The sequence below is a fragment of the Lates calcarifer genome, linkage group LG17 (genome assembly GCF_001640805.2).
Source record: "Lates calcarifer isolate ASB-BC8 linkage group LG17, TLL_Latcal_v3, whole genome shotgun sequence".
Taxonomy (NCBI): domain Eukaryota; kingdom Metazoa; phylum Chordata; class Actinopteri; family Centropomidae; genus Lates; species Lates calcarifer.
The window spans coordinates 3,227,238-3,239,946 of record NC_066849.1 but is presented as its reverse complement, the minus strand read 5'-3'; the positions used below and the strand labels follow the sequence as shown (position 1 = coordinate 3,239,946).

General features: G+C 39.9%; 1 protein-coding gene across 1 annotated transcript; it reads left to right on the top strand.

Annotated features, from left to right (window-relative positions):
* Positions 1-1,291: 1,291 nt before the first annotated feature.
* On the top strand, positions 1,292-12,374 carry ephx4 (epoxide hydrolase 4). The gene is given in 8 exon segments (XM_051077314.1): positions 1,292-1,793; positions 3,543-3,628; positions 4,938-5,118; positions 7,356-7,485; positions 7,880-7,983; positions 9,479-9,544; positions 9,546-9,628; positions 11,455-12,374. Coding segments are annotated over 8 exon segments (1,134 nt in total). The 5' UTR covers positions 1,292-1,550; the 3' UTR covers positions 11,696-12,374.
* Positions 12,375-12,709: the final 335 nt, after the last annotated feature.

Here is a 12,709-nt window from a genome sequence, read left to right as displayed (position 1 = left end):
TAACCTGTCACACTAATAGTGGTGCTGAGATGGTTGCAAAATATTGTTTAACTTGTTTAAAATAACTCTTTAAGATGAAATTCAACCTCATTTTGTCAGAGGCCATATGAGACTTTGCACTTTTACCACTTGGAAGTAAAAGGTGTGGATTTTCATTTTTCCATGTCATAGCAATTCATTTGTGTCCAGCCATTTAGCTGTTGTTTAATGCACAACAGCCATCATTGTTTTTGAATTGTTGGTTCTGCTCCTGCTTTATAAATAGAACAGCGTGTTGGTACACAATTGGCATCATAATTGTATTCTAAGTGGGCATGTCTCCTGTTGTATGTCAAGTGGGTTTACGAATACTGACATTGATGTATAGCCTATGGGGTTGCATGATATTTTAATTTTACTGCAAGTAAAATTTATTTATTCTGTATAGAGCCCCAAACCTGACAAAATATAGTAAATATAACTAAATACATAAATAAGTAACACAGTTGGTTAAACAATTAAAATAGACTAGAAAAGAAATGCTCTGTACTTTCACCTCCACTTCGTTTGGATGAAAAGCAAAATAATGTGATTCAAGACAAATAAAATAAATTGAGTTGAAGAGTGAAAGATGCACAGAACAGCAATTAAGTTTTAATACGTGATTATTTTTATAAGATGGTGGTAGGGAAAGAAATAAAAAGATTTTGTTTTTGATTTTTGTTTAGTTCTTTTGACTTTCCATTAAAAATATTTAAGTAAGTATTACTGATTTTTTGTGACTTGGCTAATAACATTTTGGGCGTTCATATTTCAGCTCTAAAGAGTTTAAAGGTTTTAATCTGTTACATGCAGTCACGTGAGGGATTAGGCTAATCTGATGATGGCTAACTGGTTTATTATGTGTGTTATCTTGGCTCGAGTTGTGTTTCCTCATATAATTGACCTGGTCCACAGTGTGTGGCTCACACAGCACCTGGCAATGGACACCTGTGACCGCATTACAGCTTATTAAAATATCAATGCGCTGCTAACTAAGTCGCGTAACAGCTAGTTATTATATGGATAGGCTGGTGAGATCATTAAAAATAACTAGAATTATTCCATTGATGAACAGTGATATAACTGTGAACATGTGCATGCTGTCTTTTTAATAGGCTCCAGTGTTGCCATAACACCGGAATGAAGCTCCGGTGCTTTGCAGTGATTTTCAGGGTTTCGCTGTGCATAACAGCGCCTCTTAGCTGTGCTGAAATCAGTGTAAAGCTCTGCATCGACGGGCTTTTTTTTTTTTTTTTTTGGCTTGATTTCGGACTTGCCTTGTATAGTCAACAACACCGTCTCCTGCTAAACAACCACTGCTGTCACACGCAAGCGTGAAATCTGACGTGATGCTCTTGCCACCGTCCCATTCAGCCGTTTGCTGGGATCCTCCCTTCAGACAGTCGTGCGTATGCGCTGGTAACGAAACAACGGAATTGTCAGAGCAGTATTTAAACAGAAACGACCAATTAACAGAACAAAATCAATAGGTAACGTGATCTGGATTGATTTCCTGCGGCAATGTAAAGATGGCGAGAGTGCTCCACAACTTGCTATTATTTCTAATCAGACTTGCGCAGAAAATCAGAGTTTTGGGGTATTGGTCATTGATATACGGTTATTGTGCTCTTTGCACCATCGTAGCCCTCCTGAAACTTTGGTGGAACATCATCTTAAGGCCGACAACAACCTTCCAATGGGTGATTCGTGAAACTCCTCCGGCTTGTCTGAATGACACGTCCTTGGGAACCCACTGTTATGTTAGGATCAAGGTAAGACACACACACGCACACACACATGCACTCGGACATGAGAGGTGTCTGGTCTCTGTAAGGGAAAAAGCCCATTGTGTGTATGTGTGAGAGAGAGAGTGTCTCTCTTACATGCAAGGATGTTCATATGGAAATTGCTACAGCACCTTTCCTTGGTGTCGCGTCGTGAAAAAAAGCCAAACAGGCCTGATCTTTGAGCAAAATCAAGAGGCGTCTGTTTATTTTCTGAGACGTTTTCGGTGAAACCACGGTTTGCTGGCGCTGCGCTCAGGTGGTGCTGAAAGAACAGCTCCTCCGCCTCACGTCTCCACATGCAAGAGTATCAGCGGCGGGCTGCCAGCCTCCAACTAACAACCTGTGTTCAAGATTATGCAATTAAATACCAAGGCATGTCTGTCACAAAAGTCTATTAACCAACGCATATACTGTCAGTGGAAGGAAAATTATCCACAAAAGTAGCAACACTACAGTACAGTACTGCAGTACTACACAGGCTATAGAGTCTTACTTTAACAAAAGCACAGAAGTAGCAGCAAAATACGAGTATCAGAAGTAGAAGCACTCATTATGCAACAGAACTGTCATTGTCCCTGTTTGTTTTATACATTATAATACCAGATTATACTTATGCATTAGTATGTCAGAAGCATTTAAAAGTTGTAGCTTGTAGCATGTTGGGCAGTTTGATCTATAACAGTGCATCATGTCTAACAAATTGATCATTTCTCCTCTGTGTCAAATCTTTATCTCCAAAGTAATAACTGTAAGTGACGTGTAAAAGTAGTGGCCTAAAAAGTGCAGTATTTCCCTCTGATATGTTGTGAAGCAGCAGCGCAAAGTAACAGAAAATGGAAATATTCAGGTAATGTACTGTTACATCAAAACTATATTCAAGTACTTGAGTACTTGAGTAAATCTTCTTAGTTACATTCCACCACATTTTAAAACATACAGACCCTATGTTTTCTTGTAGGATCATAGAACTATGCTATTGTTTGGTTGCTTTTCAGTCCTAAATGAGTTTTTATGAGAGCAATGAATCAGCTCCAGCCCATTTTTGACTTTGTTGGGATCATACATGATGCACTTACGAGACTAAGATAAAGATGACTTGTGATTCTACCCTGATTCTACAAATAGCATGTTAAAGTGAGAACACGTATTTCCAGCATGGTTCCAAGTGTTAAAAGATAGACATAAAGGATGTGACATAAAATTGACCAATGTGGTCTTAAAACTAAACCTACATCAGTACAAACTGTACCAGAAAATGAGTATCCTCAGCGATATGCTAAAATACAACAAAAACAGATTAATAGCTCAAGTGCAGTTTCATTAGTAACCTGCCACCTTACTCCATAAATAAGCTCTGACCTGGTCTCCAGAAGTTCCTCTTGTTTTTGTCAACTTCATATTTATTGAAGGAGTGTTTCAACACCAGTATGAAAAAAACTGCTCATATCTACATGATTCAGTGCCCCTGAGCTGTGCAGGCAGCTGCCCTGCACCTCCAAACTGATTATAACAAATAGAATATTTAGCATCACCTGCAATTTGTATTTGTATGTTTAGCTGTCAACCTATTGTACCAAACAAAACAGGCATAGTCAAAGTGACACTGTGTAAATGATACCACCAACTGAGTCATTTAAACACACTGACTTGTTCTACTGTGTCCACTAAGTGACTTTGGATGGGACTATCAGCGTGACGTTTCTGTGTTAACACCTGTGTTTTCTTCCCACCCAGGAGTCTGGCCTTAGATTTCACTATGTTGCTGCTGGAGAGAGAGGAAAGCCACTCATGCTGTTTTTACACGGCTTCCCTGAGTTCTGGTAGGTCAAAAAGAAGTCAGGGTGGGGGGCATTTACATTTACTGCACTCAGCAGCAGCAGAGAACCAGACATGATTATATTTTGTTTAGTTGCTGCGGGTTTGTTTCATCGGTCACCTCTCTAAAATTTCCCCTGACTGTGAGGATTCCTCAGCTCTAATGTTTCAGCTGCGCTGCCTGGCTCCTGGGCTGCAAAAACAAATCCACACCAGCAAGGAGTCCTCATTCACATACATGATTTGCCATCGGGGGGGAAAGGGTCGAAAGCCTTCAGGATCTCTTAGCCCTGATATGAAATGAAAAATGGCGTTGAGCGTTGCTCCTGGATTGGGGCCAAAGAGGTTGTCAAGAGCTGTAAGCCTGTCCGTATCTCTAACATACTATCTAAGCTGCAGACAAGACAGGGATTGATTAATAGTAGAGGGGAGTTCTTTCTGCTTCACTTGCTGCATTCTTCACAGGAATAATGAACTGTGCTGAGAGTGAGATGGTTGGAAAGAACTTCCTAACACCTTCTTGAAATGTGCTAATTCCCTCTTAGAGATGAGCAGGAAGAGAGAGTATGCATGTGTCATAGGGAGGGTGCAGGGGTCCGAGGGGCTTACTTTGCTTTAAACCTCATCTGTATTCCAAGATCTGAAGGTTCATTGCAGGGATCTTATCCTGACTCATCAGAATCACAGCCAGGGCTCTGCATTTTGCTCCCCCTCGCACAGCAGAGGAGTGAGGAGGAGGAGGAGGAGGAGGAGGAGGAGGAGGAGGGGAATTTCATGATGGCGAGCCTCTACAGCAGACAAGATCTTCAATTAGGAAGTCATCTAGGTCCACATGATCAGTGGACGGATTAGAATTTAGAACAGCTTCTATTATACTGAAGTGACCTTCACTCAGCTGGAAAGAAAGCTGAGTGCTTTAGAAAAAAGTTTGTGAAGTTAATTCGTAACTGCCTCAAATTTGTACAGCGTAAGACTTTTAAGGGATACTAAAGGGCACTTTTAAAGGGGTATTCCACCGATTTTACATATTAAGCTCAGTTTAAATTGTAATGGGAATACTACTCAGCCAGTGAACAGTTATATAAAGTGTTGGGTATAACTCTAAGGGAAATACCCCTAATGATGTCATCAGGGTTATTTATGTTTGGGCTTGGAGATTCAGAATTTTAAACAGAGATGTCAGACACTATTGAATAGCATTATGGGGAATGTAGGACTTAGGGGGACAAATTGAGGACTGTCTGTTTTAAGTGTGACAGTAATTAGAAGAAATTAGGAAAATAAGTAATCTTTGCATCTGTTGGTGTCCCTCAGGTTCTCCTGGCGCTACCAGCTGCGTGAGTTCAAGAGTGAATTCCGTGTGGTGGCCATCGACATGCGGGGCTACGGGGAGTCTGACTTGCCGCTCTCTACTGAGAGTTACCGCTTCGAGTACCTGGTTACAGATGTCAAGGATATCGTGGAGTACTTAGGTGAGAGAATACAGGAGAACTATGTGTCTGTAATCTGAAATAACTTTGTAGAGGGGACGCTGTTTTGACAGTCTTGAGTCAAAAATAACTTGTTTATCAGTCTTAAGCTGTGGACAGCCCTCGGGCCTGCAGCATGGCATGACAAACTTCCTGTGACTCATTCTTACTGAACATGGGACATTGTGCAGATACAGAGCCCACAGCCTGCTGACTGCATGCTAACACTAGCAGGAAGCTAGCCTGAGGCTGTCTGCACACACCAGCATAATAATAATAATTATCTGGCCAGAATGACAGTTTTATGCTTTTACTGGCCAGAATATCACAGTCTCACTGTCATTTTAGCAATAGTTACCTACTGTATGAAAGCCTGTCTTAGCATTGAAATGTGTGGGAGTGAAGATTCTGTATTCAGTAGATAGTGTCTGGAAGTTCTATCTTTGTCCTCTCCTTCACACCTGTCACTTCATATTCATGTGTGTTAAAGTTACTGTTTCAGCTAATTACAAGAAACTTCAAATAATTCAGATGTTCACGTTTTTCTGTATAGACTTTGAGGAGTTTTAACACTGAGACACTGACTCACTCATTTGTTCAGTGTTAAAGAAAAGTATGGTTATTATAACATGTGTCTTAATATCATTGGGTTTTTTTTACCATCTTTATGACATTTTACTGTAGGAGTAGATATAGAAACACAGATATAGGTCTAAAATTAAGTCAGATGAACCAAGAAACCTGACTGGTCAGAGAAAACAAAGATGCTCAAGTTAATAAAGTGGAATTACTCGTCTGGCATCTTTCTCAGACATAAACAGTTATAAGGAAGCAAAAAAAAAAAAAGGTTTGATAATTTGGAAGCAGGAGAAGAGGCTGTGAACACATATTATCACCTAGCAAGCAAACATGGAGTGATATTAGCCTTGTCACTAATGACAGTCCAATATTAATGCCAGTATAAACACTGTTTTTGTTTAGAAATATCTGCTTCTTGCTTCTTCTGCTAAATGCTCCACTGTGTTCAGCAGATAGTTGCTAACTTGATAAGTTGTTTTGTGCTGTACATGTGGCACATTAGAGCATCTGTTCATCAGCACTTTTTCACTGCTAACTGCTGCATGTAGAAACAATGTTGATGAGAGCAGTGAGACTCAACCAGAACAATAAAGTTGTGGGTCATAAAACCAAAACACAACCAAAACTGAAACTGACACTAAATGCTCTATAGAACTGATTTGTGATTCTTTGGGTGTTCATTGCTACACCTAACACCTTTCATATTACACATACTCATTTGATCCATTGTTATTAGAAAAATAGTCCATAGTGCAACGTTACATAACGCCTCAGGTGTATGTTTCATAACGTTAACCCAGTGAAAGTCCAGCGCAGAAGCAAATATAATACAAATATGTAAATATTCTCAAGCAGCTTTTGAACACATCTGTGATAAAATATTTACATTCTCTTACAGAGTGCTTTTTAGTTTGATGTTTTGTAGCTTCTTGTTCCAGCTATCACTGTTAATTATTTCTTAACAGGCTTTTAGGAGCTAAGCGTTCAATAATGCATATTGCTGTGCAAATGTCTCACACGTTAGTCATTTCAGTGGAAGTAGGAGGCTGATCATATGATAACTGCTGTACTCTGATCTGTGATTGGACTACAGAGCCCATTTTACACCAACTGTTAAGATCCCACATGGTTTACGTTGCAGTCTACATTCACAGTCTGCTAATGGTGCAACACCAATCAGAGGTTTGGCCTTTAACCATGCATGTCAAGCAAGTTTCCCCTTCTCTTATTTTGGTAACAAGTATGAGTGCTCACCGCAAACACAGTAAGACTGGCAGCAGAAACAGTCGTGGTCCTCTGTCATTTTCCAAAAGGGGCTCCCAGATTTAGCTTATATGACAAAATCTGTTAAAGCTAATGTGATATCAGTGCTGAGATGATTCATACCAGTGGGTGTAAATGGTGCTAGCATAGGTAAGGGGATTAGTTTGTTGGGACTGGAGCAGTAATGTGATCAGAATCCCTCAGACGGATGTCCTGACCTTGATCTGCATTTGGCTGTATGTCATGAAATACATCCTCTTGATGGGTGTAAATGTCGTCAAGGGAGGAAGCCAGCAATAATCAAGTGGGAACGGTATTGATTTTAAGCACTGACATGCTTTGTTCAGAAACAGCAAAGCATCAGCTGAACATTCAGCTCCTATCACAAAACTGTCTAATATGCATTTGCTTTTCTTCCAAGGGCTACAACAGATGCTGCCTGGTGGGCCACGACTGGGGCGGGACCATAGCGTGGCTGTTCGCCATTCACTACCCAGAGATGGTCACGAAACTCATCGTCCTCAACTGTCCCCATCCTTCTGTATTCACAGGTGTGATTTCACTATGTGCAAACAGACAAATCCTCAGACATTATTCTTTTTATTGTGAAGGAAAACCAATTTTCTTTGTAGTAATTAGAGAGTCTCTGGTTTGGCTCCTGGATTATTACTGCAATTATTATCATTAATTAGGGAGTATTATTACTTCAGTTCCATGTTTGCATCCATCTGGCAAGTCCTCTTCTGCCTTAAGGGGGAGATGATGAGAAGCTAATTACAGGAGGCTAATATGAAGCTGGAGCAGCTGGTTTAACTGGTGCAGACAGAGAGGCATTGAGAGTTATCACATCCACAACCCTGCAGTGTGTGCAAACTATGTCTTTAATTACTATCGAACAACTGAACTTTTCTAACCTCTCCTCTCCTCTCTTCTCCTTTTTCCCAGATTACGCTCTGCGTCACCCGAGCCAGCTGCTGAAATCCAGTCATTTCTTTTTCTTCCAGCTGCCCCGCTTCCCAGAACTCATGCTCTCCATCAATGATTTCAAGGTGGTCTGTTAATGTGTGGGCTTAAGCGGTTTCAAGGTCAAGGTTGTGCATGAGTTTGTGTCTCTGTGTGTGTTGTGTGTGCAGGCATGCATGCGGGTTGGTGTATATTGCATGTTATTACAGTGTCAGTCTATTTTTAGACTTAGCATCAGCACAAACTCAAAAACAGACTGCTTTGAAAGAGGTTATTTGTTGTAAACAAGATGAGCAATTAATCTGGTGGGAGATGTGAAATCATAGATTATTACCAGATCATAGGCTGACATTTTTGTTAACTCTTTATTTTTTTTTTAAACATGAGGTAGTAGTTGTTGATTGCCTTGGCTTTACTGTTGCTTATTTTAAAAATATGCCATTCAAATTTAGTACTCTCATTTATGATATTTAAGATTTGTCATCAATTTTGTTAACATGTGAAGGTAAATGCACAATTTTCTTCTAAAAGCACAGTTCATTTTTATGGGTTTTAGTATATCTTTAAAGGAGCTATTTGTAAGTTTTACCATCGCAAACTTCATTACTCACCAAGAGTTGTAGCCAGCAGTGGAAAGAAATGGAAATGTTTTACTTTTAGTTTCATCACCATTCATTTGTGCTACTGAACTTAGCATGCTAACCAGTTAGCCCCAGCTCTGCTGGCCAGTGTTATCACTTATCAGTAGTGACTCAGGTATTCTAAACCCTTGTTAACGCACCAGTGGCTGAAACGCAAATGATAATCACCAAATTCACAATTTTATTTGTTTCCTTGTTTCTAATAAGAAACCATGTACAGTGGCAGAAACTACAAATACCCCCCTTAAATCTGGGATACAAACAGAATTTTTTTCTGTCAGTTTACTCATGCTAAATGAAGAATTAGATGACAAGATCATATCATAGCCATATTACTTTCATGTAGTAAGCTATCTATGAAATGTAAGGTTACAGCCCGGAGAGAGTTAGCTTAGCATAACGAGGACAAAAAAAAAAAAATCAGCAAAACCATTACTTATCATTTTACATTTTGCACAAATCAAACAAACAGGATATAATGTGTTACTTAATGAGCTTTAGAGGTACTGCTATGTGGATTTTGTTACATGTGGACAGAGTGGGGCTAGCTGCTTCCCTCTGTTTCCAGTCTTTATGCTAAGCTAAACTAAACTAAGCTAACTAAATCTAAATGACCCCCTCTTGTAATAATCAAGCTTTGCAAGGCATTTTTTACATTTTAGTTAATGTAAAAACTGATTGAATGTAAGATTACATAATGTTCCCATATGCCTCTGCTGGAATTTCCAGAAGTGGAAGCTCAGTATTTATTGTTGTTGAGCCAGCAGTAAGTCAGGGAGCCAGAGCTGTGGCTGAAGGTCATGAGAGTTGATTTCACCACTGAAGTTCCTTTTCTGACTCAGATTTCAATGATATGGGCGTCCTCCTGTGAATGTTTTCTAGATCAGATTGTACCAGTCACATAAATTTACCCCAGCATTTGTTGCTGTCTCTGCTGCAGGCTCTGAAGGCCTTGTTCACCAGCCGCAGCACAGGGATTGGGAGGAAAGGCCGGTGGCTTACTGCAGGAGGACCTGGAGGCCTATCTGTACGCACTCTCACAGCCGGGAGCTTTGACTGGAGCCCTCAACTATTACAGGAATGTCTTCAGGTGGGGAATATTAAAAATATTTAATGATATAGTAATACTAGTCATATATAAGATATAAAATGTAAAGTAGTTATTGGAGGAAGTATGCTGTTACCATCAGAGATCATTTCCCTGTTACTATGGCACTTTTAGCTGCTTAGGCAGTATCTGTGTTTGGTCCTGGTTGGTTATTGTAGAGTGGAATAACAAAATCACTTCAGTTATATGTGATGTGTACCAAATACTTTGTTATATTCTAAGCCTGGTGCATATACAGGTACATCATTTAATGCAAATTTAGTAGTGCCATCTACTGTCAGAACTCTGAAGGAGCAGAAAACGAAGCATCTCTCTCTGTCAAATATTTGTATTTACGTACACGTTGATTCTTACATGTCAGTCTAACTAGCTGGCCGAGAGTGATCAACACAAATCAGATCAAAGAAGATCTCAGTGCATGCATTTCTGACATGTGAACTGTACATGCATGGCTGAACATGCCATCTGCTCCCTTACTGCTCCCTTCTCAAGCAATGAGTTGTCTCAGAATAGCTTTTATATGCTTACGTAAAAGAAATATCACTGACCCATGCCCAATTAGTCTCTCCACAAGAGCATACTGCACCTAGGCACTAGGGACACAAAAATAGATAAAAACACAGCAACATCCATCCATCCGTCCATCCATCTATGTTATATATCCATCCATCTATGTTATATATATCCACCTATCCTGTCCTGAGTGCTAGAGACTAGGGCAGTTTCCAGCACACAGACATAAATCAGCAATTCATAAAGTATCTATTCAAGAGAGAATTCTTTACATACTGTATGTGATTTCCATCCTCCTTTTTATGTAGTTTTTATATATGATTTTTTTTTTAAGTTGGTGAAAATGCCAGAAACTTGGAAGAGAGAGGTGGAATATGTCAAAATGTTTATACACCTGGCAGAGATTGAAAAGTTGTAGACTCCAAAAGTCCAAAATATGAAGATGAGGTGTCAGGGGTGTACGTAACCGGCACATGCCTGGTTTGAATCCTGACAAGGGACCACTTCTTTATCAGCATAATAATACAATAATAATCATCTTTATTTTTAGAGCATTGAAAGTTTTTTAAAGGAGATTAAAGGAGGCAGTTCATATAAATGTTAAAACACAAGTAAAATCTGGAAAGGCTCCCTGATAAAAGTATGTCTTAAGAGGGGACTTAAAAGAGATTACTGAGTCAGGCGACCTGATTTCCTCGGGCGGATTGTCCCAGAGCCTCAGGGCCCTGACTACAGACACTCTGTCCCCTTTAGTTTTCATCTGGGTTTCAGGAACAGATAAAAGACTTCTGCTCGAGGATCTCAAAGTACAAACTGGCGCGTCGTGTACTGAAAGGTCAGAGATATAGCAGGAGAGAGACCACGAAGAGACTTAAAAGTAATCAGTAAAATCTTAAAATCAATTCTAAAGCACAGTGGGCCAGAATAAAGGGGCTCTTGGTTCTGATTAAAAGCCTAACCAAGAGATAAGTTGTTCTTTGATCATTTAGCAGCCGATAAAAGTATAGCAGGGTCAGACAAGTACAGAAGGCATCTGCCAAACGAATTAATTCCTTTGTTTTCCCCTTTTTTTCCATACACAATGCCAACTTAGATCTAGAGAGGGATGAAAGACAGATTATGAAATCAGTAGGCCTGTTCCACAGCAGAAGTTCTGACTTATCATAGTAGGAAAAGTAAAGTCAGTGGAGTTAAAAAGAAAGTAATTATATAACAATGTAAATTCTATTTTAGTCTCTCATACAACTTTTTTTTTTTTTGATCAGCTGAGGTTCTTTTCTCCTTTCTCTCCATAGCTCCCTCCCTCTGAGCCAGAACCATGTCAGGTCTCCGGTGCTGCTGCTGTGGGGCGAGCGCGACACGTTTTTGGAGCAGGAAATGGCAGAGGCATGCCGCCTTTACATCAGGAATCATTTCCGTCTCAACATCATTTCCGGGGCCAGTCACTGGCTGCAGCAGGACCAGCCTGATATCGTGAACACTCTCATATGGACCTTCCTCAAGGAGGGCGAGGGACGGAAAAGCTACAGGAACTAAAATCCACAGTGCGGCCTCCTCCCAACACTCCCCCTCTTCACTTGCCACACCTGGAAGCCTGGAATATGCCTGTGATACCAAGCAACATAGTGATAATGCAATCATTCTTTAAATCTTTCACATTTCAAATATTTTTTAACAAGGTCAGCAGTAAAGGAAAGAATCAAAGCACACTTCACCAGAGAGGACACTGAGCAGTACATGTGACACATATTCAAGATGTTTTTTGCACATGACATCCGCCTTAAAGTTTGTCGGTTACAGCATTACAAATGTGTGGCAAAATCTCCTTGTGACTTGTATTGTGTGGTGCCTTTTAACTTTTGAGTCGTCGCGGTGTAAAGATGTCCTGAGAGACTGGGATGTGGCACGTCTGCTATACTTGTATGTTTCACTGGGTTGCCCCACTCTACTTTGGGCACAGTCCTTTGGGAGCCATAACTCTCCCACTCCCTTTATCAGGTAGTGTTGTCTAAAGGAGTTTTCTTTTTTGTATTTTCTTCCTCAAAGATACTTGCTCAAATGTAGAGAATGTTGTTATCTTAATCATCCTGTATAGAAATGTCAGTGATGGTTGACTATTGTACTATTTTGTATCTCTTCCTACACACTGCATTTTGAAATTCACTGAGCCAGGTCTACACCATTTGATTTTATAAATAAACTGAGTAAATGTCAATCTGATAGGCTACACTGCTCTTTAAAACTTCCAGCCTGTTTTAAGATAATAATAACAGTATTGTGTTTGAAGCTATGCAGTGCACCTAATGACCCCATGTGTTCGGCGCTGTCTCACAACAATCACTTGATGCTTTTACACCAAAAAGATGAAAAACACCAGAAATAATATTGGATGTGCTGTTAAATATAGCACAGAGCTGAGTGACACAGCAGTTGAAGGTGGTTACGCTGGTTCTATCTGTGGAACAAACATTTTGATATTCTTTTTTTAAGCTTCATATTTATAACTTTACCACATGGTTATATGCCAACAGAAATGTTGATGTAGAATCA